Source organism: Oncorhynchus tshawytscha, linkage group LG24 (assembly GCF_018296145.1).
Source record: "Oncorhynchus tshawytscha isolate Ot180627B linkage group LG24, Otsh_v2.0, whole genome shotgun sequence".
NCBI lineage: Eukaryota > Metazoa > Chordata > Actinopteri > Salmoniformes > Salmonidae > Oncorhynchus > Oncorhynchus tshawytscha.
Window position 1 is genome coordinate 21,253,455 of NC_056452.1, and position 27,752 is coordinate 21,281,206.

Consider the following 27,752-nt stretch of genomic DNA (forward strand, 5'->3'; position numbering starts at 1 on the left):
GTCATTTTTCATGTTTTGTAATGTATTACTGTAAATATGTTTATTGCTCGAAATGGCATAATTGGTGTTGCATAACCAACTATTTCCAATACACATTTTTGTGGTTTTCAGGTTGCCAGGTTATAGGGATAATAACAGTGGAGTAAAGAAGTCAGGAATTAACCAGGACATGCGATCGAAGGAAGTGCAAAACATTGTAAAAAACAAAATGTTTTTAATGAGGTAAAACAACAGTGGCATGTACAGTAAGTCATCTCACAAACCAAGGTTGGTTGGCCTCCATTCCTCCTTCCCCATTCCAATGGTCCAGTCCTGGCGATCTTCTCTGCGTCTCTTAGCATGTTGTGTACTGTATGTAAGGTGGAGAGCCTTCTGACTTGGATAACTATCGTCCAATTTCCCAGTTTAGAACTGTTTTAACATCTCATTTTATTCTTAATGAGCACAAATCTGGTTTTAGACCGAGACATAGCACTGTTTCAGTAGCTACACTTGTCTTAGATGATGTGCTATGTGGTTAAGACCATCAAGTCATTGTGTTGCCTTATTTCTTGACCTGTCAAAAGCGTTTGATATGGTTGACCATTTCTTACTTGTTCAAAGGTTGTGTGAAATAGGCCTAGATCAGTCATCATGCTACTAACGGACAGGACACAATGGGGTGGTTTCGCGGACAGAGTTTTATTTAAATCAGGACTAGGCTAATTCTACTTAAATTAATCCAGATTTTTAAAAAATGGCTTTCTGAGACGTTGCTTAACTTCAGATGAATTAGTTCTAGATTACGGAGTCCCAGACTAAAGTAAATTAGATTAACGATGTGCACTTAGTGCTGACCAAAGGATGCTTCAAAAACTATTGACAGGACACTAATACATACGCATTGTGTGGAATTGGAGCAAGTCACCAAAACCAAACAATGGACAGAGGTAAAAGAAAACATTCAAAGAATTTCAGTGACTTTGAAAAAACCCTCTTCAACTGAATTATGTCAAACCACCCAGTTATGAGGAACAAACAGATTGATTCATCAACAGAAAACAAGAAGAAGAACACCCTGGACAACCATCTGGAATGAATTCAACTCAAAGGAAAATGTCAACAAAAGGAAGCTACAACAACTTCAGGTAAGATACTGTATTTACTGTTGTCCCACTTTTACAAAGAGTCACTTTGAAATGGTAGTTTTCTCGTGTAACAACAGTGGGGCCTACATTTATCTGTGACCGAAATGTAACACAAACACTATCATCCATAATTACTCATCTCATTTCTATATTTTCGTATTTCTTAAGGTCCTGTGGAAAAAAAATGTCATTCAAATTAAAGAAGATAAATGATGTTGCTCGTAGGGAGTGTTTCACGACTGGTGGCGGACCCCAAGTAGGATTAGAGACAGATAACCTGGGGGACTTGTTGACCGGGATCAGTGATAGTGATCCCTGATGATGACCATTTGGACAGTTCAGATGGGAGATGGTTCCTCATTTGTTAGGACACATCCATTCAACATGGGCCATTCCCGGATTGCAGGGAAGATGTAATGTTGTCAGTCATCTCTTGCACTCCCATTATGCAAATGACGTAATGAACTCATCTCTTGAAGAAATTCTGTCATCAAATGCAGCAATGTAATCATTTTCTAGAGGGAGATGATCACCATAGCTCGGAGAGAATAAGACCGGAGGAAGGTCAGCCCGCTACATCTGCAGCAGACAGGAAGGAAGGTTGTGTCACTGACCTGGGCCGGAGGACAAAGACAAAGAGGCTGAGCATGCATGAGAAACTTACCATGGAATTTTGTGCGTGCGCAAACCAATGTACGTAAAAGAAGATCATGATGTGAAGCTGCAAATCATTCATGTTGAGTTGGCTATGAAGGAAGAGGAGACAAACATGAAGCAGTAACAGTACCAATGTTCTTCACAAACAAGCACCAGTTTGGGGTCCCGGTATTTCCATTTGTGAGTTAAAACCCTTTTCGTTACCAATCCATGGCTATTGTTTTCTTCAATCACTGAAGCTATCTTTTTTTTTTTTTTTGGTGAGAAGTGGATCATAGTAAAAACATCTCTGCAGGTTTGTCCATTTCTGTCACTGTCTGCTTCAACTATGGGAACATCTGGGTCATCCTCATCTTCAATGCCAGGATCTGGGCAGCCACGCTGCTTGAGGTTTTTGTGAAGCACTGCTGTTGCAATTATGACAATGCAGCATTTTCTTGTTTGAACGCCTAATGTGTTTCTGAGACACTGGAAACGACTTTTCCATATACCAAATATGCGCTCCACTACACTTCTGTATATGAACTTGGTTGACCGATTGTTGCTCAGGTCCTATTGCATGGAGTTGGGAGGTGAACAAGAAGTTGGTCTGTGCATACCCACTGTCACCAAGGATGATTCCACTATGTTGTCCTCCTTCAAGCTGAAAATACAAAGAGGAGTATTGGAAACTCCTTAAGTGATGAGTTGCACCTTTCCAACGTACAACAATGTTGGAGAAGTGTGTGCACACACCTGTACTCCTCAGTGCCCCCTCAGTACAGTAGGCCATTCATGACCCTCGGCATTGACTCAATTAAAACAAATTGCTTACTGATCTTTAACTAGTGCTGAATGCTAATAAAACCACATTTCTGTTGTTCTCTCTGTCTCGTTATTTTGACCTTGAGGACCTGCATATTTGCACATTGAATGGAGCCCAAATGGAGCAAGTTCCCCATTATAAGTGATTGGCTATTTGGATTGAGAGTAAGCGCTCTTAAAACACACATTGAAAAACGGACAAAAAAAACGTAGAGAATTAAGAATGTAAAATACATCGGAAGAGATGTCCGATGTACCCATTCCATGGGACATCTTCTATGAATAGATGGGATGGGCTGAGAGTGGCTGAGGGATGTGATTAAAGAGTTTATGTTCTGTAATGTATTATTATTATTTGATTGCTATATATAAAAGTACAATTTATTTCAAATGTATATGCAAAATGTATGCATGTGTAGCAGAAAAGCTGTAAAAAACAAAAAAGGTATGTGTATGTGTCCTACAAAGGGGTGGAGGGTTCATAAGAAAAATAAAAAAAGGTTTCTTTTATAGAAATAAATCCTGCCTCACTTTGGAAAGTAGAAGGAAGATTGTTCAAGCAACGCTTTTCCCAGTAGTTAATTATGGTGATAAAATCTACATGCATGCAGCAGCCTCTGCAATAAAACCTTTAGTTTCAGTCTATCACTCAGCACTGTGTTTTATCACTGGGGCCAAATTTTGTACACATCACTGCATTTTGTGTAGTTCTGTTGGCTGGGAGTCTCGGATTACCAGAAGAGCCCAGTATTGGCTACTTATTGCATATAAAGCAGTTCTTCAGAGACTCCCCCGCTACTTCAGCTCACATACTAACTGGATATCGAGACATTTTCACACCAGCTCTCTGGACTGGCTGCTTCTGGAGGTCCCGCGGGTCTCCATTGACCTGGGGGAAAATGCTTTGAGTTTTATGCCCCCAGCTCATGGAATAGCCTTCAGGCTACCTTGAAATTAGACCCGCTGGTCTCCATTGGAAAGCTTAGATCGAGTTTAAGGGAGGCAATTATGTGAGAGTTTTGCTTTGATACATTTAGTTGTATTTATAGTATTGATATTATTTATTGTATGTTCACGTTCACAGGCCTGCCTTGCAAATAAGATCCTTGCCTCAATGGTTAAACACGCTGTACAAATAAAAGTTAATAAAAAATATATATATTTCAAAAAGCACAGAGATGTGTTAGCATGCTTACCAATCCTCTGCCCCATCTGACTCCATCCCTCTCAGAAGCTCCCCTTCACACTCAGTACACACCTGATGTCTTTATGTTGTCTGCAGGGTGGTCTATTCTCCATAATCATCTCACAAAACACCGATTTGACAACACTCCCTCTCTGTTTCTAGCTGGAAAATGACATTTGAATTCAATTTTGGAACATGTTTGAGGAGAATGTTTAAGTAGCTATGTTAATCTGTGTCCTGCACGGTTCTTGGTCTTTGGTCTGTCATTTCTCAACTGTTTTTCCAAAGCTCAGACAAGTTTTTTATGCCTGTATTAGAAAGCAAACTCTTTCAAATGAAAATGGGGACCCATGAAATCCATTATATTGAATAAATAAATTGACTGTGGATCCGTGCACAGTCACTGTATGAGAAATATCATCATTTTGTGGTGCCGATATAAAATACATTCACGACTGCAATTGGTTCGGATAAGTATAGTGCACGGCTTAAACTATATAAAAAGAGTTTGATGGCGCCGGAGGAGAATAACGGGACCCTAACCAATACACTTTTTTTTCTTAAAACTGCATTGTTGGTTAAGGTATTTTAAGTAAGCATTTCACTGTACACCTGTTGTATTCGGCGCATGTGACAAATACATTTTAATTTGATTAAATTTCACATGATGCCGAGGCATGTTTCATCCATTAAATGAGGAATAAAAGTCGCTCTCACGCTGTATGGGGTGAAAATCACACGTAAATTACTGTTACATGAGGAACTGATTAGCTTAAATCCTGAAGGCATCACTGAGCTTGGCAAAGAGAGAGTCAAACTAAGGGCTTTTCTCTCATTTGCTTTACTATCAATGCAAACACATTCTGACTTCCTTTAACTCTCAGTACGGTCCTATTCGATCAATATCCTTCCTCATGATGTCCCAAATGATTCCTATTCCTCTCGTTGCCTGCCCCGCCCCCTCCTTGATACCTTTGTCTCCTGCGTTATTGTGGACACTCAAAGGGACCTTGAAATTGTCCAGGGGTGTTGTTGATCAGCTGACCTCCGATCTCCTGGCTCAGAACTTTGTCTGTCTGTCTGTCTCTGTCTCTGTGTGTGTGTGTGTGTGTGTGTGTGTGTGTGTGTGTGTGTGTGTGTGTGTGTGTAGTGTAGTGTAGTGTAGTGTAGTGTAGTGTGTGTGTGAAGATACCTCACTACCTCCCGGCAATCTGACTCCTAATCTCTTGGCCAGTCCAGAGTGACCCTCCATTGCCCCTGCATCCTCCACATTAGCCCCACACCTCAGATTCCATCATCCACCCTAGCCCCACACATCAGATTCCATCATCCACACCTGACACTCGCCACTGTGCCTAAACAGTAAAAGACCATAGGATAGCAAAACTCAAATGAGAAGGTAATCTAGCAATGATCCATGAAAACGGCACAGACGGATAGGGCTGCTGTGCTTCTAGCTCTTAGGAAACTTTGCAGTATTTTGTTTTTTTATGTGTTATTTCTTACATTATTAGCCCAATAATTTGTTTGTGTTATTAAATACAGCCGGGAAGAACTTCTGGATATCAGAGCAGCGGTAACTCACCAGCATTACGACCAGGAATTGTCACGCCCTGACCTTAGAGAGCTTTTTATGTCTCTATTTTGGGTTGGTCAGGGTGTGATTTGGGTGGGCATTCTATGTTCTATTTTTTTGTATTTCTTTGTTTTGGCCAGGTATGGTTCTCAATCAGGGACAGCTGTCTGTCGGTGTCTCTGATTGGGAATCATACTTAGGCATTCTTTTTCCTTTTGTGTTTGTGGTAAGTTGTCTTTGTTAGGGGCACTATAGCCATTGTAAGCTTCACGGTCGTTTTTGTTATTTCTTGTTTTGTTGGCGACATTTTACTAAGTAAAAGGAAAAATGTACGCTCATCCACGCTGCACCTTGGTCTTCCTTGAACGACGGCCGTGACAGAACTACCCACCACCAAAGGACCAAGCAGCGTGGCCAGGAGGAGCAGGGATCCTGGGCCCGGGAGAAGAGAGAAAGGAGGACATCTTGGACATGGGAAGAGGTTATGGCAGGGGACAAGACCCTGCCATGGAAACAGGCTGAAGTAGCGAGGGAGGAACGACTTCGCTACCAGGAGTCACGGCAACGGAGCAGGCACGAGAGGTGCAACGACGGTCCCCAGTCCGGGGTCGGCGACGAGGGTCCCCGCACCAGAGGCACCACCAAAGTGGGTGAGCCAGAGGTGGAGCGGGGCCTACTTCCCGCACCAGAGCCACAACCCAGGTCCGCACCTTTGGGGGGGGTGTACTGTCACACCCTGACCTTAGAGAGACGTTTTATTTCTCTATTTGGTTAGGTCAGGGTGTGATGTGGGGTGGGCATTCTATGTTCTGTTTTCTATGTTTCTTTATTGTTATGTTTTGGCCAGGTAAGGTTCTCAATCAGGGACAGCTGTCTATCATTGTCTCTGATTGGGAATCATACTTAGGTAGCCCTTTTCCCCTCCTTTCAGTGTGGGTAGTTATCTTTGTTAGTGGCACTATAGCCCTGGAAGCTTCACAGTTGTTTCTTCGTTTGTTGTTTTGTTGGCGACATTTTAAATAAAAGGAAAATGTATGCTCACCACGCTGCACTTTGGCCCAATTCTTTCGATGGCCGTGACAGGAATACAACTTTCCCCAATCGGATCCTTTGTTTGTACCCCCCAGGGCAATTTAACTGATTCCAGAGGCTGTTCCTTTTCTGGCAGAAAAGAGGTACTAGGAATGAATCAGGAGGCAAGCACACCATCCAGTGCTTCCAATTATATTAATCGCTAATGTTCAGTCACTGGATTATAAATTTGACGTGCTCAGGGAGAGGATTTCCTTCCAGAGAGACATCAGGGATTGTCACATACTTTGTTTCACGGAAACATGGCTCTCTTGGGATATACTGTCTGAGTCAGGACAGCCAGTTGGGTTCTCAGTTCATTGCGCATACAGGAATAAATATCTCTTCGTCTGATATTCATCTGATATTACTCATGGTCTGATATTCACCCAACCTAGAATACATCACAATCAAATGCAGACCGTATTACCTCCCAAGAGAAATCTCTTAGGTTATAGTCAGAGCCGTATATATTCTCCCTCAAGCCGATACCACTACAACCCTCAAATAACTTCACTGGACTTTATGCAAACTGGAAACCACATATCCCAAGGCTGCATTTTTTGTAGCTGCGGATTTTACAAAGCAAATTTGAGAAAAACCTTACCGAAGTTCAATCAACACATTGCTAAGCTAAAATACTTGACCACTGCCACTCCAACTTCCGTAATGCCTACAAGGCCCACCCTTCGGGCAAATCTGATGACGACTTCATTTTTCTCCTTCCCTCCTATAGGCAGAAATTCAAACAGGAAGTACCCGTGCTAAGGACTATTCAACGTTGGTCTGACCAATCATAATCCACACTTTTTTTGATCACGCAGACTGGGATATGTTCCCAGGTAGCCTTCGAGAACAACATAGACAAACACACTGATACGGTGACTGAGTTTATCAGGAAGTGTATAGAAGATGTTATACCCACTGTGACTATTACAACCCATCCTTCCAGGCTCTGTTGCAGCCGGCTGCGACTGGGAGACCCATGGGGCGGCGCACAATTGGCCCAGCATCGTCCTGGTTAGCGGAGGTTTTGGCAGGCAGGGATTTCCTTGTCCCATCGCGCACTAGCGACTCCTGTGGCTGTCTGGGCACATTGCACGCTGACATGGTCGCCAGGTGTACAGTGTTTCCTATGACACATTGGTGGCTTCCGGGTTAAGTGTGCATTGTGTCAAGAAGCAGTGCGGCTTGGTTGGGATGTGTTTCGGAGGACACATGGCACTCGACCTTCGCCTCTCCCGAGTCCGTACAGGAGTTGCAGCGATAAAACAAGACTGGAACTACCAATTGGATACCACGAAATTGGGGAGAAAACGGGGTAAAAAAAGATATAAAAATATCTACCCTAACCAGAAACCGTGGATAGATGGCAGCATTCGCGCAAAACTGAAAGCGCGAACCATTGCATATGGCTGAATACAAACAGTGTAGTTATTCAGGCAATCAAACAGGCAAAACGTCAGTATAGAGACAAAGTGGAGTCGCAATTCAATGGCTCAGACAGGAGACATATGTGGCAGGGTCTACAGACAATCATGGACTACAAAGGGAAAACCAGCTACGTCTCGGACACTGACGTCTTGCTTCTGGATAAGCTAATCACCTCCTTCGCCCGCTTTGAGGAGAATACAGTGCACACCGACGCGGCCCGCTACCAAGGACTGTAGACTCTCCTTCGCCATGGCCGACATCAGTAAGACATTTAAGCGTGTTAAACCTCGCAAGGCTGCCAGCCAAGACGTCATCCCTAGCCGTGTCCTCAGAGCATGCGCAGACCAGCTAGCTGGAGTGTTTACAGACATATTCAATATCTCCCTATCCCAGTCTGTTGTCCCCACATGCTTCAAGATGTCCACCCTTGTTCTTGTACCCAAGAAAGCAAACTTAACTGAACTAAATAACTATCGCCCCGTAGCACTCACTTTTGTCATTATGAAGTTCTTTGAGAGGCTTGTCAAGGATCATATCACCTCTACCTTACCTGACACCATAGAAGCACTTCAATTTGCTTACGGCCTCAATAGATCCACAGATGATGCAATCGCCATCGCACTGCCCTATCCCATCTGTAAGAATGCTGTTCATTGATTATAGCTCAGCATTCAACACCATAGTACCCTCCAAGCTCATTATTAAGCTCGAGGCCCTGAGTCTGAACCCCGCCCTGTGGTACTGGATCCTGGACTTCCTGATGGGCCGCCCCCAGGTGGTGAAGGTAGGAAACAACACCTCCACTTCGCTGATCCGCAACACTGGGGCCCCAAAAGGATGGTTGCTCAGCCCCCTCCTGTACTCCCTGTTCACCCATGACTGCGTGGCCATGCACGCTCCCAACTCAATCATCAAGTTTGCAGACAACACAACAGTAGTAGGCCTGATTACCAGCTCCACCTACATGGTGGAGCTGAGGGCCCTGGGGGTGTGGTGTCAGTAAAATAACCTCTCACCCAATGTCAACAAAGCAAAGGAGCTGATCGTGGACGTCAGGAAACAGCAGAGGGAGCACCCCCCTATCCACATCGACGGGAGCACAGTGGAGAAGGTGGAAAGCTTCAAGTTCCTTGTTGTGCACATCACTGCTAAACTGAAATGGTCCACCCACACAGACAGTGTGGTGAAGAAGGCGCAACAGCACCTCTTCAACCTCAGGAGCCTAAATAAATTTGCCTTGGCACCTAAACCATCAAACTTTTACAGATGCACAATTGAGAGCATTCTGTCGGGCTGTATCATCGCCTGGTACGGCAACTGCACCGCCCACAACCGCAGGGCTCTCCAGAGGGTGGTGTGGTCTGCCCAACACATAACCGGGAGCAAACTACCTGCCCTCCAGGACACCTACAACACCCGATGTCACAGGAAGGCCAAAAAGATCATCAAGGACAACAACCACCCAAGCCACTGCCTGTTCACCCCGCTATCATCCAGAAGGTGAGGTCAGTACAGGTGCATCAAAGCTGGGACCAAGAGACTGAAAAATACATTCTATCATGGCCATCAGACTGTTAAATAGCCATCACTATCAGATTGGAGGCTGCTGCCCTATATACATAGACTTGAAATCACTGACCACTTTAATAATGGAACACTAGTCACTTTAATAATGTTTATATATTTTGCATTACTCATCTCATGTATATAATGTATTCTATTCTACTGTATATTAGTCCATGCCGCTCTGACATTGCTCGTACAAATATTGATTTATTATTTTTTCCATTCCATTATTTTAGATTGTGTGTATTGTGAGATATTACTTGTTAGAAATTACTGCACTGTTGAAGCTAGAAACACAGGCATTTCGCAACACCCACAATAACATCTGCTAAATATGTGTATGTGACAAATAAAATTTGATTTGATTTGAAAAATCTCATGAATTTGCTGAGACAAGTCAACGTTTTAAGGAAATGGGTACACAATTTACAGCTGACCTGGTTTGCTTTCATTTTGGGGGGGTGATATCTTTATGGTGTCTGCAGAGAGGTCTATTCTCCATAATCATCTCACAAAACACTGATTTGACAACACTCCCTCTCTGTTTCTAGCTGGAAAATTTGGATTCAATTCAATTTTGGAACATATTTGAGGAGAATTATTAAATAGCTACAGTATGTTAATCTGTGTCCTGCACGGTTCTTGGTCTTTGGTCTGTCATTTCTCAAATGTTTTTCCAAAGCTCAGACAATTTTTTTTATGTCTGCAGATGAAAGCAAACTCTTTAAAATTAAAATGGGGACCCATGAAATCCATTATATTGAATAAATAAATTGACTGTGGATCCGTGCACAGTCACTGTATGAGAAATATCATCATTTTTGTGGTGCCGACATAAAATACATTCACGACTGCAATTGGTTCGGATAAGTATAGTGCACGGCTTAAACTATATAAAAAGTCATTTCATATGATGCTGAGGCATGTTTCATCCATTAAATGAGGAATTAAAGTCTCTCTCACGCTGTATGGGGTGAAAATCACAGGTAAATTACTGTTACATGAGGAACAGATTACCTTAACTCCTGGACAGTTCTGACTGTCCAGAATATGTTGACTACAAATACCTAGGTGTCTGGTTAGACTGTAAACTCTCCTTCCAGACTCACATTAAGCATCTCCAATCCAAAGTTAAATCAAGAATCAGCTTCCTATTTCGCAACAAAGCCTCCTTTACTCATGCTGCCAAACATATCCTCGTAAAGCTGACCATCCTACTGATCCTCGACCATGTCATCTACAAAATAGCCTCCAACACTCTACTCAGCACATTGGCTGCAGTCTATCACAGTGCCATCCGTTTTGTCACCAAAGCCCCATACACTACTCACCACTGTGACCTGTATGCTCTCGTTGGCTGGTCCTCGCTACATATTTATCGCCAAACCCACTGGCTCCAGGTCATCTATAGTCTTTGCTAGGTAAAGCTCTGCCTTATCTCAGCTCACTGTTCACCATAGCATCACACACTCGTAGCACACGCTCCAGCAGGTATATTTCACTGAAAGCCAAAGCCAACAGCTCCATTGGCTCCCTTTCCATCCAGTTCTCTGCTGCCCATGACTGGAACGAATTGCAAAAAAATCACTGAAGTTGGAGACTTAGATCTCCCTCACTAACTTTAAGCGTCAGCTGTCAGAGCAGCATACCGATCGCTGCAGCTGTACACAGTCCATCTGTAAATAGCCCATCCAACCATCTACCTCATCCCCATATTTGTTTTTGTTTTTCTGCTCTTTTGCACAGCAGTATTTCTACTTGTACATCCTCATCTGCACATATATCACTCCAGTGTAAATTGCTAAATTGTAATTACTTCGCCACTATTGGCCTATTTATTGCCTTCATTTGCACACACTGTATACAGATGTTTCTATTGTTATTGACTGTACATTTGTTTATTCCATATGAGAACTGACTCTCAACTGGCCTACCAGGTTAAATGAAGGTGAAATAAAAAATGTAAATGAAAAAGTCATCATTGAGCTTGGGCGGAAGAGAGTCAAACTAAGGGCTTTTCTCTCATTTGCTTTACTCTCAATGCAAACACATTCTGACTCCTGCACACAACCTCTCTCTGACTCAGTCCCTCTCAGAAGCTTCCTTTCACACTCAGTACGGTCCTATTCGATCAATATCCTTCCTCATGATGTCCCAAATGATTCCTATCCCTCTCGTTGCCTGCCCCGCCCCCTTCTCAGCACCTTTGTCTCCTGTGTTATCGTGGACACTCAAAGGGACCTTGAAATTGTCCCAGCTGTTGCTGATCAGCTGACCTCCTCTCTCCTGGCACAGAGCTTTGTCTGTGTGTCTGTGTGTCCGTGTGTGAGTGAGCAAGAGAGGATACCTCACTACCTCCCAGCAATCTGACAGCTCTTCTCTGGGCCAGTCCAGAGTGACCCTCCACTGCCCCTGCATCACCCACACTAGCCCCACACCTCAGATTCCATCATCCACACCTGACTCTCGCCACAGCAAAATACCATACGAGTGCAAAACTCAAATGAGAAGGTAATCTAGCAATGATCCCCATGTCACAGAGTCTACTGTTTTAGCCCAGTTGAAGGTGCAGAGAAATGCAGAGCAATTTTCAAAGTTCTATCTTCAAATGACACATACTTTAGGTTTCCGCTCCTTGGTAATCACACATAAAACTGCCCCTTTATAATAAAAAGTCGCCAGGGCTATACATTTATTAGTTTTTTTATTTCTAGCTGTTGGAAGGGAATGAGGTAAAGTACACCTGAAAAAAACTCATGAATTTGCTGAGACAAGTCAATTTTTTTCAGGAAATGGGTACACAATTTACAGCTGACCTGATTTAATTTAATTTTGGGGGTTGATATCTTTATGGTGTCTGCAGAGAAGTCTATTCTCCATAATCATCTCACAAAACACTGATTTGACAACACTCCCTCTCTGTTTCTAGCTGGAAAATTTGGATTTAATTCAATTTTGGAACATGAGGAGAATGATTAAATAGCTACAGTATGTTAATCTGTGTCCTGCACGGTTCTTGGTCTTTGGTCTGTCATTTCTCAACTGTTTTTCCAAATTTCAGACAAGTTTTTTTATGTCTGCAGAAGAAAGCAAACTCTTTAAAATGAAAATGGGGACCCATGAAATCCATTATATTTAATAAATAAATTGACTGTGGATCCGTGCACAGTCACTGTATGAGAAATATCATTTTTGTGGTGCCGATATAAAATATATTCACGACTGCAATTGGTTCGGATAAGTATAGTGCACAGCTTAAACTACATAAAAAGTCATTTCATGTGATGCTGAGGCATGTTTCATCCATTAAATGAGGAATTAAAGTCGCTCTCACGCTGTATGGGGTGAAAATCACAGGTAAATTACTGTTACATGAGGAACTGATTAGCTTAAATCCTGAAGGCATCACTGAGCTTGGCAAAGAGAGAGTCAAACTAAGGGCTTTTCTCTCATTTGCTTTACTATCAATGTAAACACATTCTGACTTCTGCACACAACCTCTCTCCCTAAAATAATTATGCAATTCCTTGATACTGGATTAAAGGGATACTTTGGGATTTTGGCAACGAGGCCCCAGAGTCTTATGAACTAGAGGATACCATTAGCCTGCTAGCTTAGCGTTGGCTCGCAAAACTACCTATAACTTCCTTCATACTGGACACAAAGACATGAAAATTGTAAGAAATACATGCTCTACAAATAGAAATTAGTACTATATTAGCTTTGGTCAGCTTCATTCTACAAGTCAAATTAACTACAGAGAGATGTGACAGAGACAATAAGCCAAACTACTGCAGAAGAGTTACAGTCAGTTTGGAGAAAATACTCCAACCCAATTAGACTTTCAAACAAATACCTGCCCTCCATCCAACATCTCAACTCTGACCCTGGTTCAGGCACCACCTCAAGGAGCAGTAGACAGCCCTAGTGAGAAGGTGCAGGGTTCTGCCTGCTGACATCCATTGCCAAGGAGCAGCAGTGTGGAAAACCTCTGATGCTCATTGGGCAGTCAATAGGGAAACAACAGCCAGCCACTGACCTCTGCTAACACCTGTCAAATGCATCACTAATGTTCAAACGCAATTACAGCTCAGAACGCAACGACGCCCGGCCCAGCCGCCACACCCAATAGTGACTCAGAGTGGAGAAAGAAGGGAAAGATGGGAGGGGTGGGGGGAACAGAGAGATCTACTACAGCGAGGGTCCCTGGCTGTGCAGCACGCAGAACACCATTTGTAATGTGGCTGGCAGGGCCGGCCCGGCGCAGAGCCACCGGGGAAGGTCAAGGGAGGGAGACAAATATGGCCCCAACAACCAACAGCATTAGCAGCTCCACTCATTAGCGTTAAAGACGCTATGTATGGCTGCCTCCCTCCCTGGTGGGCCAGTTTAAATTCACCCATAAACTGGTAATGGCTCAGCCCTCAACCGAGGAAAACAATTAGGACAGAGAGAATGGAGTTTAAGTGGTCGGAATCCTCCTCCTGAACAAATATTTAGTGAACCATCCTTTAGTCTTTTTGTTTTATTACATTGGAAAATACAAATGCTCTGTGTCTGGAACTGCAAGCTTGAAGCCTGTGCTTGGAGTGCTTTTCACTCCATTTGACTCAACCTGAGTTTGTGATTTTCTCAGCATGGTCCATTATTCCAACAGTGCTGCATGGAGAGAATACATACCATTGGGGCTCTCTTCATCTATGGCAACAATGGTGGCGGGTGGACCAGTTCTGGAGAGTTTGCATTCTGGAATTCAGACACACGAGAAGAAAAAACATGAATCTGTAATCTCCTGTTACACACCAAGAGAGTTCACAGCTTTACTATGTCTAGAAGCAACACCGGACAGAACACACAGAATAGATCAAGGATGTGTAGATCCAAGATGGATCATCTAGGATGTACAGATCTAGGATGGACAGATCTAGGATGTATAGATCTAGGATGTATACAGTAGATCTAGGATGTATCGATCTAGGATGTATAGATCTAAGATGTATACAGCAGATCTAAGATGTATCGATCCAAGATGTATCGATCTAAGATGTATCGATCTAAGATGTATCGATCTAAGATGTATCATCTAGGATATATAGATCTAAGATATATAGATCTAGAATGTATAAATCTAAGATGCATAGATGTACTGCCATGGGGGGGAGGGGGGTAGAAGGAGAATGGGGGCAAAGTGTAGAGTGGTGATGAAAGATGAGGCTGTATGAGGCTTCTTTATGAGCAGAATGAGGCTGTAACTGGAGGTTAGAGGGCTACAGTCTGTTCACAGAGAGAAAGATCTATGGCCTTACCATCATACTGCCAGTCTGGAGTCAAATATAGTAACATCAGCCAGAGAGCAGAACAGAATGACAGAGGAAAAGAGAAGGACAAGCGGGAAGTCAGTTATCTTTAAGACACTTGAAAGAGAACAAAAGACAATAGGAAAAAAATGAGGGAAGAGAACATATCAAAAGAAAAGTTCTGAAACTTTGAAACAGAGGTGCGAAAGTTCACATTATAGGGTGATTCCTAGTGAAACTAGAACAAAACAGGACTGTGATTTTGGTGATTTTCACAAAATATAATCCATAGAAGGGTCCTTTTTGGAGGAAGGATTATTGACATGTATTTGACATTTGTAACTTAAAGTGTAATTCAAAAATAATGAATGAAGTTGGAACATCTGTGGCATTTTGAGACGGGAAAGGGGATACCTAGTCAGTTGCACAACTGGCATTTTGGCCTTGCCCAAGCCTCCTTTCAGACTACAGAAATGTTTCATCTGTAGATGCTACAAAGCAAAACTTGGTGTTATATGTAGCATTACCTCTTTCTCTGTAATATGAGTAGCATTTTGATTTCAATGACAATTTTCAACATGAATATTGAAAATATAAAAACAATTATTTGGCAAATCTTTCAATATGTTGTTGAACAATAATATAATCTATGGGCATATCAAAGTTTCAGAGCAGGAGTGTGACAAGCTGACTCGGTAGCTCTCGTCACGAATATGCATTATTTAATCTTTCCCTCTTTTACCAGTGTCATGAGTATTTACTCTGCGCAAGGCTAATTATGTGTCAAGGAAATGTTTGGTCAAGTTTCATTGTGACGCATTTCGGTTTCATATTTAAATGCAGTAAATTGCAATTTTGCATTCCTCCAAAGGGATGCGATGTCCAGGTGCACATGAACACTTACTACACTGAAGAGAAAGACGTTTGTTTCCTATTGTAATGTATCCCGTGTTTGAAGTCTGCGGATCTCAGAGCTCAATGTGCAGCTCCATAAGTAATACGTTTTGCTGACAGTTGGCCTGCAGAACTATTGTTAGGAAATGTGTATTCATTAATGGAAAGTATTCCCGCTTTGAGGATAAGCCAGGAATGGCTAAGATGTTTATTTAGGCGAATATGCAAATGTGGGTAAAATGAAGATGTCTGGTACATGATTTTATATGCCATATTTGGGTAAAGAGATCCATGGTTAAGGTATGGTCCATAGGGAGGGGCCATAGGTATAAAGGTACCTGTTGCACTTGTGAGCTGGAGTTATGTTTTAGCTCTGGTATGTTAGCTGTGTGGGGAGGCTGTCCATAGCCTGTTATACCCCAACCTGTAATAGTTGGTTTGGTATGTTAGCTGTGTGGGGAGTCTGTCCATAGCCTGTTATACCCCAACCTGCTATAGTTGGTTTGGTATGTTAGCTGTGTGGGGAGGCTGTCCATAGCCTGTTATACCCCAACCTGCTATAGTTGGTTTGGTATGTTAGCTGTGTGGGGAGTCTGTCCATAGCCTGTTATACCCCAACCTGCTATAGTTGGTTTGGTATGTTAGCTGTGTGGGGAGGCTGTCCATAGCCTGTTATAACCCAACCTGCTATAGTTGGTTTGGTATGTTAGCTGTGTGGGGAGGCTGTCCATAGCCTGTTATACCCCAACCTGCTATAGTTGGTTTGGTATATTAGCTGTGTGGGGAGGCTGTCCATAGCCTGTTATACCCCAACCTGCTATAGTTGGTTTGTTGGGGGAGTCTGTCCATAGCCTGTTATACCCCAACCTGCTATAGTTGGTTTGATATGTTAGCTGTGTGGGGAGGCTTTCCATAGCCTGTTATACCCCAACCTGTAATAGTTGGTTTGGTATGTTAGCTGTGTGGGGAGTCTGTCCATAGCCTGTTATACTGTAATAGTTGGTTTGGTATGTTAGCTGTGTGGGGAGGCTGTCCATAGCCTGTTATACCCCAACCTGTAATAGTTGGTTTGGTATGTTAGCTGTGTGGGGAGGCTGTCCATAGCCTGTTATACCCCAACCTGCTATAGTTGGTTTGGTATGTTATCTGTGTGGGGAGGCTGTCCATAGCCTGTTATACCCCAACCTGCTATAGTTGGTTTGGTATGTTAGCTGTGTGGGGAGTCTGTCCATAGCCTGTTATACCCCAACCTGCTATAGTTGGTTTGGTATGTTATCTGTGTGGAGAGTCTGTCCATAGCCTGTTATACCCCAACCTGCTATAGTTGGTTTGGTATGTGAGCTGTGTGGGGAGTCTGTCCGTGTGGGGAGGCTGTCCATAGCCTGTTATACCCCAACCTGCTATAGTTGGTTTGGTATGTGAGCTGTGTGGGGAGTCTGTCCATAGCCTGTTATACCCCAACCTGCTATAGTTGGTTTGGTATGTTATCTGTGTGGGGAGTCTGTCCGTGTGGGGAGGCTGTCCATAGCCTGTTATACCCCAACCTGCTATAGTTGGTTTGGTGTGTGAGCTGTGTGGGGAGTCTGTCCATAGCCTGTTATACCCCAACCTGCTATAGTTGGTTTGGTATGTTAGCTGTGTGGGGAGTCTGTCCATAGCCTGTTATACCCCAACCTGCTATAGTTGGTTTGATATGTTAGCTGAGTGGGGAGGCTGTCCATAGCCTGTTATACCCCAACCTGTAATAGTTGGTTTGGTATGTTAGCTGTGTGGGGAGGCTGTCCATAGCCTGTTATACCCCAACCTGTAATAGTTGGTTTGGTATGTTAGCTGTGTGGGGAGGCTGTCCATAGCCTGTTATACCCCAACCTGCTATAGTTGGTTTGGTATGTTAGCTGTGTGGGGAGGCTGTCCATAGCCTGTTATACCCAAACCTGCTATAGTTGGTTTGGTATGTTATCTGTGTGGGGAGTCTGTCCGTGTGGGGAGGCTGTCCATAGCCTGTTATACCCCAACCTGCTATAGTTGGTTTGGTATGTGAGCTGTGTGGGGAGGCTGTCCATAGCCTGTTATACCCCAACCTGCTATAGTTGGTTTGGTATGTTAGCTGTGTGGGGAGGCTGTCCATAGCTTGTTATACCCCAACCTGCTATAGTTGGTTTGGTATGTTAGCTGTGTGGGGAGGCTGTCCATAGCCTGTTATACCCCAACCTGCTATAGTTGGTTTGGTATGTTAGCTGTGTGGGGAGGCTGTCCATAGCCTGTTATACCCCAACCTGCTATAGTTGGTTTGGTATGTTAGCTGTCTGTCCATAGCCTGTTATACCACAACCTGCTATAGTTGGTTTGGTATGTGAACTGTGTGGGGAGGCTGTCCATAGCCTGTTATACCCCAACCTGATATAGTTGGTTTGGTAGTTAGCTGTGTGGGGAGGCTGTCCATAGCCTGTTATACCCCAACCTGCTATAGTTGGTTTGGTATGTTAGCTGTGTGGGGAGGCTGTCCATAGCCTGTTATACCCCAACCTGCTATAGTTGGTTTGGTATGTTATCTGTGTGGGGAGGCTGTCCATAGCCTGTTATACCCCAACCTGCTATAGTTGGTTTGGTATGTTAGCTGTGTGGGGAGGCTGTCCATAGCCTGTTATACCCCAACCTGCTATAGTTGGTTTGGTATGTTAGCTGTGTGGGAGGCTGTCCATAGCCTGTTATACCCCAACCTGATATAGTTGGTTTGGTATGTTAGCTGTGTGGGGAGGCTGTCCATAGCCTGTTATACCCCAACCTGCTATAGTTGGTTTGGTATGTTAGCTGTGTGGGGAGGCTGTCCATAGCCTGTTATACCCCAACCTGCTATAGTTGGTTTGGCAGTGCAGGCTTGATTGAGGCTTACGTTTTCGATTTAGATTCAAACCTGTATTTTGAGAATCTGTTCATCTTGTAAATAGCTTTGTAGGTGGTGTAAATATTGGATTTATTCATTCACCTGGCTAGTATTTTGCACCGGATCCTGCTGCCTCCTGCTACTTCCTACCCTTAACGCTGCTTCAAATTCCACTTCCTACAACAGGAAGCTCTGCTGGTTTACAGTTATTACCTCAAAAAGTCATATTTCACTTCCTTAAAATGTCCACCCTTCGCAGATCAGTCTGCGCCGATCATTACCCACAACCCACTATGGTAGAAGAACAGTCTAGCGCAAAGCAGTGGGGCGAGGCTGTGGTGGTGGCGAGGCATCTGAGTAGAGTGCACGAGTGAGTGATTTGATGAACACTGTTCCTGGGTGGCAGGCTGGGAGAGATCTGCTGCTTCAAGGGACTGCATTTGTTCACCGGGGAGGGGTGTCAGTTTCCCATCACTCCCTGCTTCCGACACACACCTTTACGAAATATTAATGGGTAGTTATGAGAAGACAGACAGCTCGATATGAATAACACCGCGTCGACACGCTGCTGAGTTCCCCCTGAAAGAAAGATAAGTGGTCATGGAGAAAATGGCTTTTCAAGGGATGGTGCACTTGCTAGATTATTTCTTATTCAAAAAAAAAAAAAAAGGATTTCTCTTCCTAACACAATAGCCGTTTGCAGACGGGCGGTGAGTGCACAGTGCAGTCAGTATGTAAATGCTCGGAAACCACTGCTACCTGACAAGATATCAAAACGCTCCAGCTCCCATATAAACAGCACTAAATGTGTCTGGGTCTTGAGTTTACTCTGGAACATTGAGCCTTGATTACATTGGTTTGTTGTGTCTGGAGAATGGATGTATGGACAAGCATGGGGCAGCAACAGATGAGAGATAAATTCAGAGTCCTTATGCCCTCTATTTGGCTGGCCATCATAAATGACTAATTACCCAATAGCTGACTAGGGTTATGAGTCACATGACATCAGAAAGGCTGTAGCCCTTGTATCAACGCTAGCTACAGTATTTGCACAGTCACTGCAATGCCACAAAACGTCTCTACGGGTGAACAAACAGATACTGTTCTGCTGAAATTTTGATGGAATATTAGTACCCAGGACAACTGAATGAGTTTGTTGACATCAGACGGCCTGCTGCCTGTGATCTACCTTCCCGATTCCAAAAAAAGCACAAATAATGTTTTGATGAATGGTTTGGGACTGTTCAATAATAAACAAGATCCTACAGACACAGCATCCGATTTTGGCTGTTTGAAAGAAAATGTAACTTATATACAGAGGTGCAAAGTACTACTTCAGTATTTTTCTTTTGGTATCTGTACTTTAGTTTACTATTTATATTTTTGACAACTTTTACTTCACTACCTAGAAAATAATGTACTTTTTAATCCATACATTTTTCCTGAAACCCAACATTTTGAATGCTTAGCAGGACAGGAAAATTGTCAAATTCTCACAGGTATCAAGAGAACATCCCTGGTCATCCCTACTGCCTCTGATCTGATGGACTCATTAAACACACATGCTTTGCTTGTAAATGATGTCTGAGTGTAGGAGTGTGCCCCTGTCTATCCATAAATACAATTAAAAAACAAGAAAATGGTGCCTTCTGGTTTGCTTAATATAAGGAACTTGAAATGATTTATACTTTTACTCTTGATACTTAGGCACATTTTAGCAATTACATCTATTTTCGATACTTAAGTATGTTTAAAACCAAATATTTTTAGACTTACTCAAGTAGTATTTTACTGGGTGACATTCACTTTTATTTGAGTCATTTTCTATTCAGCCATCTTTACTTTTACTCAAGTATGACAATTGGCTACTTTTTCACACCACTGCCAAAATATCAGTTTCCTCAAAGGCATGTATATTTACTATGTAGCTCTAGCAACATCATACTCCTCCTCTTGTACACTATCCAACATTGTGTTTGTGGGATCATGTTGCTATATATTTTCATAATTAACATGTACAAGTAGAAAGGGACAAACATCCATTTTTAAACAACTAAAATACTAAAGTGGGCAGTAAATGCCTCAATAAACAGAAATTCAGTTAGCACATTATCTGACTATCTAATCATCCCACATCAAATCTACTAGTTTGTCTGGATGCCAACACTGTCAAAGGCAAAGTAACCGCCCACGAAACCTGCTCTAGCCGAAAGGCAATCTCCAATGAACTGATAAGTGTGCCTAAGTCTAACAGTGGGTTATATACCTGTCTTCGATTTGATGGATTCTGCATTATTTGAAGCAGCACCAGCTTTCACTTGAGGTTGGTGTTCGGGCCAATTAGGAATAGTATTACATTTCAGAATAATGAGGGTGATGAGACCATCGGCTAACATCTGACCCTTTGATTGGTTAAATAGTTAAATGCTTCTTTGACCCTGCTGGGGCAACGTTCCTCCCATAGAAATATAACTACTAGAACGGATATCCCCCATTTATCTCAATGCTCTGTTATTCTATTTCTATGCCGCCTCCCCCTTGTCCTAATATGACACCAGGACATTGGCTGATTCCAAAGTGGAGCGGCGGCGTGTGATCATGGACGTTTGATGTCAAGAGACAATCCCTGCATGTACGCACTGCTCTAACTGTGATAACCTGTGTGAGAGACGCTGCTAGGAGATTGGACCAACGCCATCGAGGGTCATCATCGCAGAAATCAATAGCGAGCAATAAGGCAGCTAACGGAACAAACTCCAGGCCAGCAAGGCTAGCGTTACTCCCAAGACGAGAGGCCATTCTAAATCACAATATGTCTCCTTCGCACATTCAAGAGAAATACAATGTAAAGGGGAGTGGGTTACTAATGCGTTGTGATTTTGGTTTCGAACAAAGTGAATGTGGAATCAATAAAGAATTCTAAAACATAAGTTGTGATGTCCGTATATTAGAAGTCAAAAACACCCGTTGAATCACTAACAGATTTCGAATAACTCAATTTTTTCAGAGGGAACATTTCTAAAGAATAACTGCTTTGTAGTATGATAGCATAGTACACTATCAGGTTGGATTTTCTAAGAACAGATCACACCTACTAGAATCCACTATAGTCCATCTTTCATGTATCATGTCATACTTCACCAATGTTTACGCTATACTTTGAATTAAACTGGATGGTGATAAAAACAGGGATTATATTCAGATTTTCTCAAACCACCTTACGAAGTCAAAGAGCACAAGAGCACAGTGAGCACAACAGGTGCCAGTGCCTGAGAACTCTAAGGCAATGGGTATTCATTATCTGTCTCTCACACACACACACACACACACACACACACACACACACACACACACACACACACACACACACACACACACACACACACACACACACACACACACACACACACACACACACACACACACACACACACACACACACACACACACACACCTTTCTGGTCATCTCTAATGAGGCAGATATATATAGGCCCAAAAGAATCTCTTGAAGAAATGTCAGACTCCAAAACACATGACATCTTTACAACACCCAAATTAAGATCACAGTCAACGTTCTACTTCGTACACATCTTAACCCAACAAGTCATTCAAATATAGGAGATCATTTGAGGAACATGAATGATGTCAGCATACTATTACACCCAAAATGACCACCCAAAATATATCTCAAAATATTATATTTACTTATTACCCCAGCGATGGCTTGTGTATACTATAATATGATTGCCACTATGGGAGTCTTGAGAATGGAGTTTGCGGCTATTTTGGACAGAGCTATGCTGCAGCTGCACTGACATCCACCTGATCCTTGAATGCCCGGGATGGGCTGAGGTGGTTTTCACCAGACACATCAATCTCTTACAAGGTCAAAGATCCCGTCTCCTCCTGAGGCGGATGGATGAGCCTACAGGGAATGGCTTTGAATACCTGCTGATTTAAACTTAGGGACTCCGAATCCTATTCTATTGTATTCTAAAAATGTGCCTCGGTTAACTGCATGAGTGGGGGAAAGAAAAAGGGAAAGAAAAAGGGGATAGAAAAAGGAGGATAGAATAAGCAGCTGAAAGCTATTGAGGCTTTACTGTTGACTGAATAGACATATCTGCTGTGTGTGTATACTGGGAGAAATGTGATGAGTCTCAGTCACAACAAGTGGCTGCAAAGTCAATTGGCCACCCAGGCCAAACATCACGGCTACTCTTTCATCAGATATGAGATGGCGTGGGCTTCACTTCGCAGCATGTATCCTACTGCTTTATTTGCATCTTGGATCACTGGAAATAGGGCTGAGTGGGTGTGTAGTCAGGGTTAAGGTAATAGGGCTGAGTGGGTGTGTAGTCAGGGTTAAGGTAATAGGGCTGAGTGGGTGTGTAGTCAGGGTTAAGGTAATAGGGCTGAGTGGGTGTGTAGTCAGGGTTAAGGTAATAGGGCTGAGTGGGTGTGTAGTCAGGGTTAAGGAAATAGGCCTGAGTGGGTGTGAGTCAGGGTTAAGGAAATAGGGCTGAGTGGGTGTGAGTCAGGGTTAAGGAAATAGGCCTGAGTGGGTGTGAGTCAGGGTTAAGGAAATGGGCCTGAGTGGGTGTGTAGTCAGGGTTAAGGAATAAGGGCTGAGTGGGTGTGTAGTCAGGGTTAAGGTAATAGGGCTGAGTGGGTGTGTAGTCAGGGTTAAGGTAATAGGGCTGAGTGGGTGTGTAGTCAGGGTTAAGGAAATAGGCCTGAGTGGGTGTGAGTCAGGGTTAAGGAAATAGGGCTGAGTGGGTGTGAGTCAGGGTTAAGGAAATAGGCCTGAGTGGGTGTGAGTCAGGGTTAAGGAAATGGGCCTGAGTGGGTGTGAGTCAGGGTTAAGGAAATAGGGCTGAGTGGGTGTGCAGTCAGGGTTAAGGATATAGGGCTGAGTGGTTGTGAGTCAAGGTTAAGGAAATAGGCCTGAGTGGGTGTGAGTCAGGGTTAAGGAAATGGGCCTGAGTGGGTGTGTAGTCTGGGTTAAGGAAATAGGCCTGAGTGGGTGTGAGTCAAGGTTAAGGAAATAGGCCTGAGTGGGTGTGAGTCAAGGTTAATGAAATAGGCCTGAGTGGGAGTGAGTCAAGGTTAAGGAAATAGGCCTGAGTGGGTGTGAGTCAGGGTTAAGGAAATGGGCCTGAGTGGGTGTGTAGTCTGGGTTAATGAAATAGGCCTGAGTGGGTGTGAGTCAAGGTTAAGGAAATAGGCCTGAGTGGGTGTGAGTCAAGGTTAATGAAATAGGCCTGAGTGGGAGTGAGTCAAGGTTAATGAAATAGGCCTGAGTGGGTGTGAGTCAAGGTTAATGAAATAGGCCTGAGTGGGTGTGAGTCAGGGTTAAGGAAATAGGGCTGAGTGGGTGTGAGTCAGGGTTAAGGAAATGGGCCTGAGTGGGTGTGTAGTCTGGGTTAAGGAAATAGGCCTGAGTGGGTGTGTAGTCAGGGTTAAGGACCACATAGTTGAATAAGGAGACTGGGGGGTAGAGGGATAGATTCAGTCTCTCTATCTCCCCGTCACAGACCCAGTGAAAGGACACTGAAGGGTTAGTGGTTAGCTGGCTCACAGTCAGTGTGGTGTATGGATGGATGAGAGAAACACGCAGGTCTGAGCCAAACTGAGGCTGGCAATGCCTGCCCCCTAATGAAATGAGTGCTGTAAGTTCTGTCAATACTCTCATCTCCACCATCAAAGTGTGTTGTAGGTCCTGTCAATACTCTCATCTCCACCATTAAAGTGTGTTGTAGGTTCTGTCAATACTCTCATCTCCACCATTAAAGTGTGTTGTAGGTCCTGTCAATACTCTCATCTCCACCATTAAAGTGTGTTGTAGGTCCTGTCAATACTCTCATCTCCACCATTAAAGTGTGTTGTAGGTCCTGTCAATACTCTCATCTCCACCAACAAAGTGTGTTGTAGGTTCTGTCAATACTCTCATCTCCACCAACAAAGTGTGTTGTAGGTCCTGTCAATACTCTCATCTCCACCATTAAAGTGTGTTGTAGGTCCTGTCAATACTCTCATCTCCACCATTAAAGTGTGTTGTAGGTCCTGTCAATACTCTCATCTCCACCATTAAAGTGTGTTGTAGGTCCTGTCAATACTCTCATCTCCACCAACAAAATGTGTTGTAGGTCCTGTCAATACTCTCATCTCCACCATTAAAGTGTGTTGTAGGTTCTGTCAATACTCTCATCTCTACCATTAAAGTGTGTTGTAGGTCCTGTCAATACTCTCATCTCCACCATTAAAGTGTGTTGTAGGTCCTGTCAATACTCTCATCTCTACCATTAAAGTGTGTTGTAGGTCCTGTCAATACTCTCATCTCCACCATTAAAGTGTGTTGTAGGTCCTGTCAATACTCTCATCTCCACCATTAAAGTGTGTTGTAGGTCCTGTCAATACTCTCATCTCCACCATTAAAGTGTGTTGTAGGTCCTGTCAATACTCTCATCTCCACCAACAAAGTTTGTTGTAGGTCCTGTCAATACTCTCATCTCCACCATTAAAGTGTGTTGTAGGTCCTGTCAATACTCTCATCTCCACCATTAAAGTGTGTTGTAGGTCCTGTCAATACTCTCATCTCCACCATTAAAGTGTGTTGTAGGTTCTGTCAATACTCTCATCTCTACCATTAAAGTGTGTTGTAGGTTCTGCCAATACTCTCATCTCCACCATTAAAGTGTGTTGTAGGTCCTGTCAATACTCTCATCTCCACCATTAAAGTGTGTGGTAGGTCCTGTCAATACTCTCATCTCCACCATTAAAGTGTGTTGTAGGTCCTGTCAATACTCTCATCTCCACCAACAAAGTGTGTTGAAGGTCCTGTCAATACTCTCATCTCCACCATTAAAGTGTGTTGTAGGTCCTGTCAATACTCTCATCTCCACCATTAAAGTGTGTGGTAGGTCCTGTCAATACTCTCATCTCCACCATTAAAGTGTGTTGGTAGGTCCTGTCAATCTCCACCATTAAAGTGTGTTGTCCTGTCTCCTCCACCAACAAAGTGTGTTGAAGGTCCTGTCAATACTCTCATCTCCACCAACAGTGTGTTGAAGGTCCTGTCAATACTCTCATCTCCACCAACAAAGTGTGTTGAAGGTCCTGTCAATACTCTCATCTCCACCAACAAAGTGTGTTGAAGGTCCTGTCAATACTCTCATCTCCACCAACAAAGTGTGTTGTAGGTCCTGTCAATACTCTCATCTCCACCAACAAAGTGTGTTGAAGGTCCTGTCAATACTCTCATCTCCACCAACAAAGTGTGTTGAAGGTCCTGTCAATACTCTCATCTCCACCAACAAAGTGTGTTGAAGGTTCTGTCAATACTCTCTGGTTGGAACTCAAAACAAACCAAAATACAGAAATTGAAATGTGTTTTCTTTAAACTCACAAACCTAAAAAATAAGGGGAGACATCTTAAAGGTTGATGAGGATAGAGCAAATAAAAACACTATATGTCCTTGATATAGTTTCCTGTGAAGTTAGTTTGTTTTCACAGTGAGTGTCTTAAATATGTAACTTGCTAAAGTAGGCCTATATCATGATGTATTATGTATAGCTAGCTTGACACTTATATGTATATGTATAGCCCAGAGGGGCATGTGGCGCATAGCAGACAGAACTCTCTGGATAAGTGTGTAGGTGTGAGTGGGACACTTTGCCTGCCTTAGCACCGGATTGGTGCTGCTCAGTGCTCAGGGGGAACCAACCTACAGTCCTATCAATGTACAGCCCTGGTTCCCCAGCAGAGTCTGGTTATAGACCTGGACATAGCACCGTTTCAGTAACTACGCTTGTCTTATTGTATATATTAAATTGCTAAGATAATAGGAATCACTGTGTGGCCATATTTATAGACCTAGCCAAGGCATTTGTTTGGTGTTTGGGGTTTTAGGCTGGGTTTCTGTATAGCATTTTGTGATGTAGGCTGATATAAAGAGGGCTTTTCAAATACATTTGATTGATGGATTTGATACTGTCAACCATCCTCTATCCATTCAAAGGTTGTCTGAAATGGGCATCGACCAGGCGTCTTGCAAGTGGTTTGGGAACCATCTATCAGACACGACGCGATGCGTGCTTTCTGAGGGTGCCAAGTCAAGTTACCTCAATATTACTAAAGGTGTCCTGAAGACCTGTCCTATTTATAGAAATCATATTGGTCTATCTGCAAAAACCTGTAACATTCATCAGTATGCAGATGACACTGTTATGTAAGCTATTGCCCCTACATCTGACCAGACTATGTTGGCATTGTAGTCTGATTTTGTTGCCTTGCTGATTTTGTTGGAAAAACTAAATGTAATTCTCGTAGAAATATTTCAGATGGCATTTATGCATTAGATGGTTCTTTCATCGAGCAGGTTCCCGCCTATAAATATCTGGGCTTTTGGATTGAGAATAATTGGACGTTTAAAAAAACATACGGATGAGCTAGTAAAGAGGCTGAGATTTAAAGTAGGCTTCTTTTATAGAAATAGACTATTCCTCTTCCATGACTCTTCCTAAACAGCTGGAAGCAGATTGTCCAGTCAACCTTCCTGACAGTTCTTGACTACGGTGACACCATTTATCAGAATGCAGCAGCCACTACTCTTAAACCTTTGGATGCTGTCTACTATAGCGCCCTTCGCTTTATCCCAGGTGACATTTTTTATATGCATCACTGCATCCTGTATCAAAAGGTTGTCTGGGCCTCATTAAAATTCCGTAGATCACTTCGTTACTCCCTTTTTGTTTACAAAGCTCTACTACACAAGTTTCCAATCTACCTAACTTGATTGGTGAAGCATAAAAACAAGAGTTACCAAACCCATTCACAGGATTGGTTAACTCTTGAGATTCCTCAGGTCTCCCCTGAGGGACGTTTTTTATGTTCTATGTAATGTACTTGTTATTCTATCTTGTATCTTGTTATTTTTAACTTTATATCATGTCCGGAGGTCACCATTGGAAATTAGACTCTGGTCTCAATTAGGCTCCCCTGAATAAATAAAGTTACTCACGAGGGGAAACTCAACTGTCTAACTGCAGAAAGAATGGAAAGAGGGACAGAGGAGAGAGATCATAGAAAGAGAATGGGAGAGAGAGAGAGCTGGAGAGAGAGAGAGAGAGAGAGAGAGAGAGAGAGAGAGAGAGAGAGAGAGAGAGAGCTGGAGAGAGAGAGAGAGAGAGCTGGAGAGAGAGAGAGAGAGAGAGAGAGCTGGAGAGAGAGAGAGAGAGAGAGAGAGAGAGAGAG

The 27,752-nt window shown here is 43.2% G+C and overlaps 1 protein-coding gene across 1 annotated transcript in view; it reads right to left on the reverse strand.

The window, feature by feature from the left end:
• LOC112223231 (protocadherin-15-like) overlaps positions 1-27,752 on the reverse strand; it is a 308,092-nt gene that overhangs the window by 199,335 nt on the left and 81,005 nt on the right. The window contains exon 3 of the mRNA XM_042305516.1: positions 14,102-14,167. Within this exon, the coding sequence (XP_042161450.1) occupies positions 14,102-14,167 (66 nt within the window). The remainder of the gene's footprint in view (positions 1-14,101; positions 14,168-27,752) is intronic.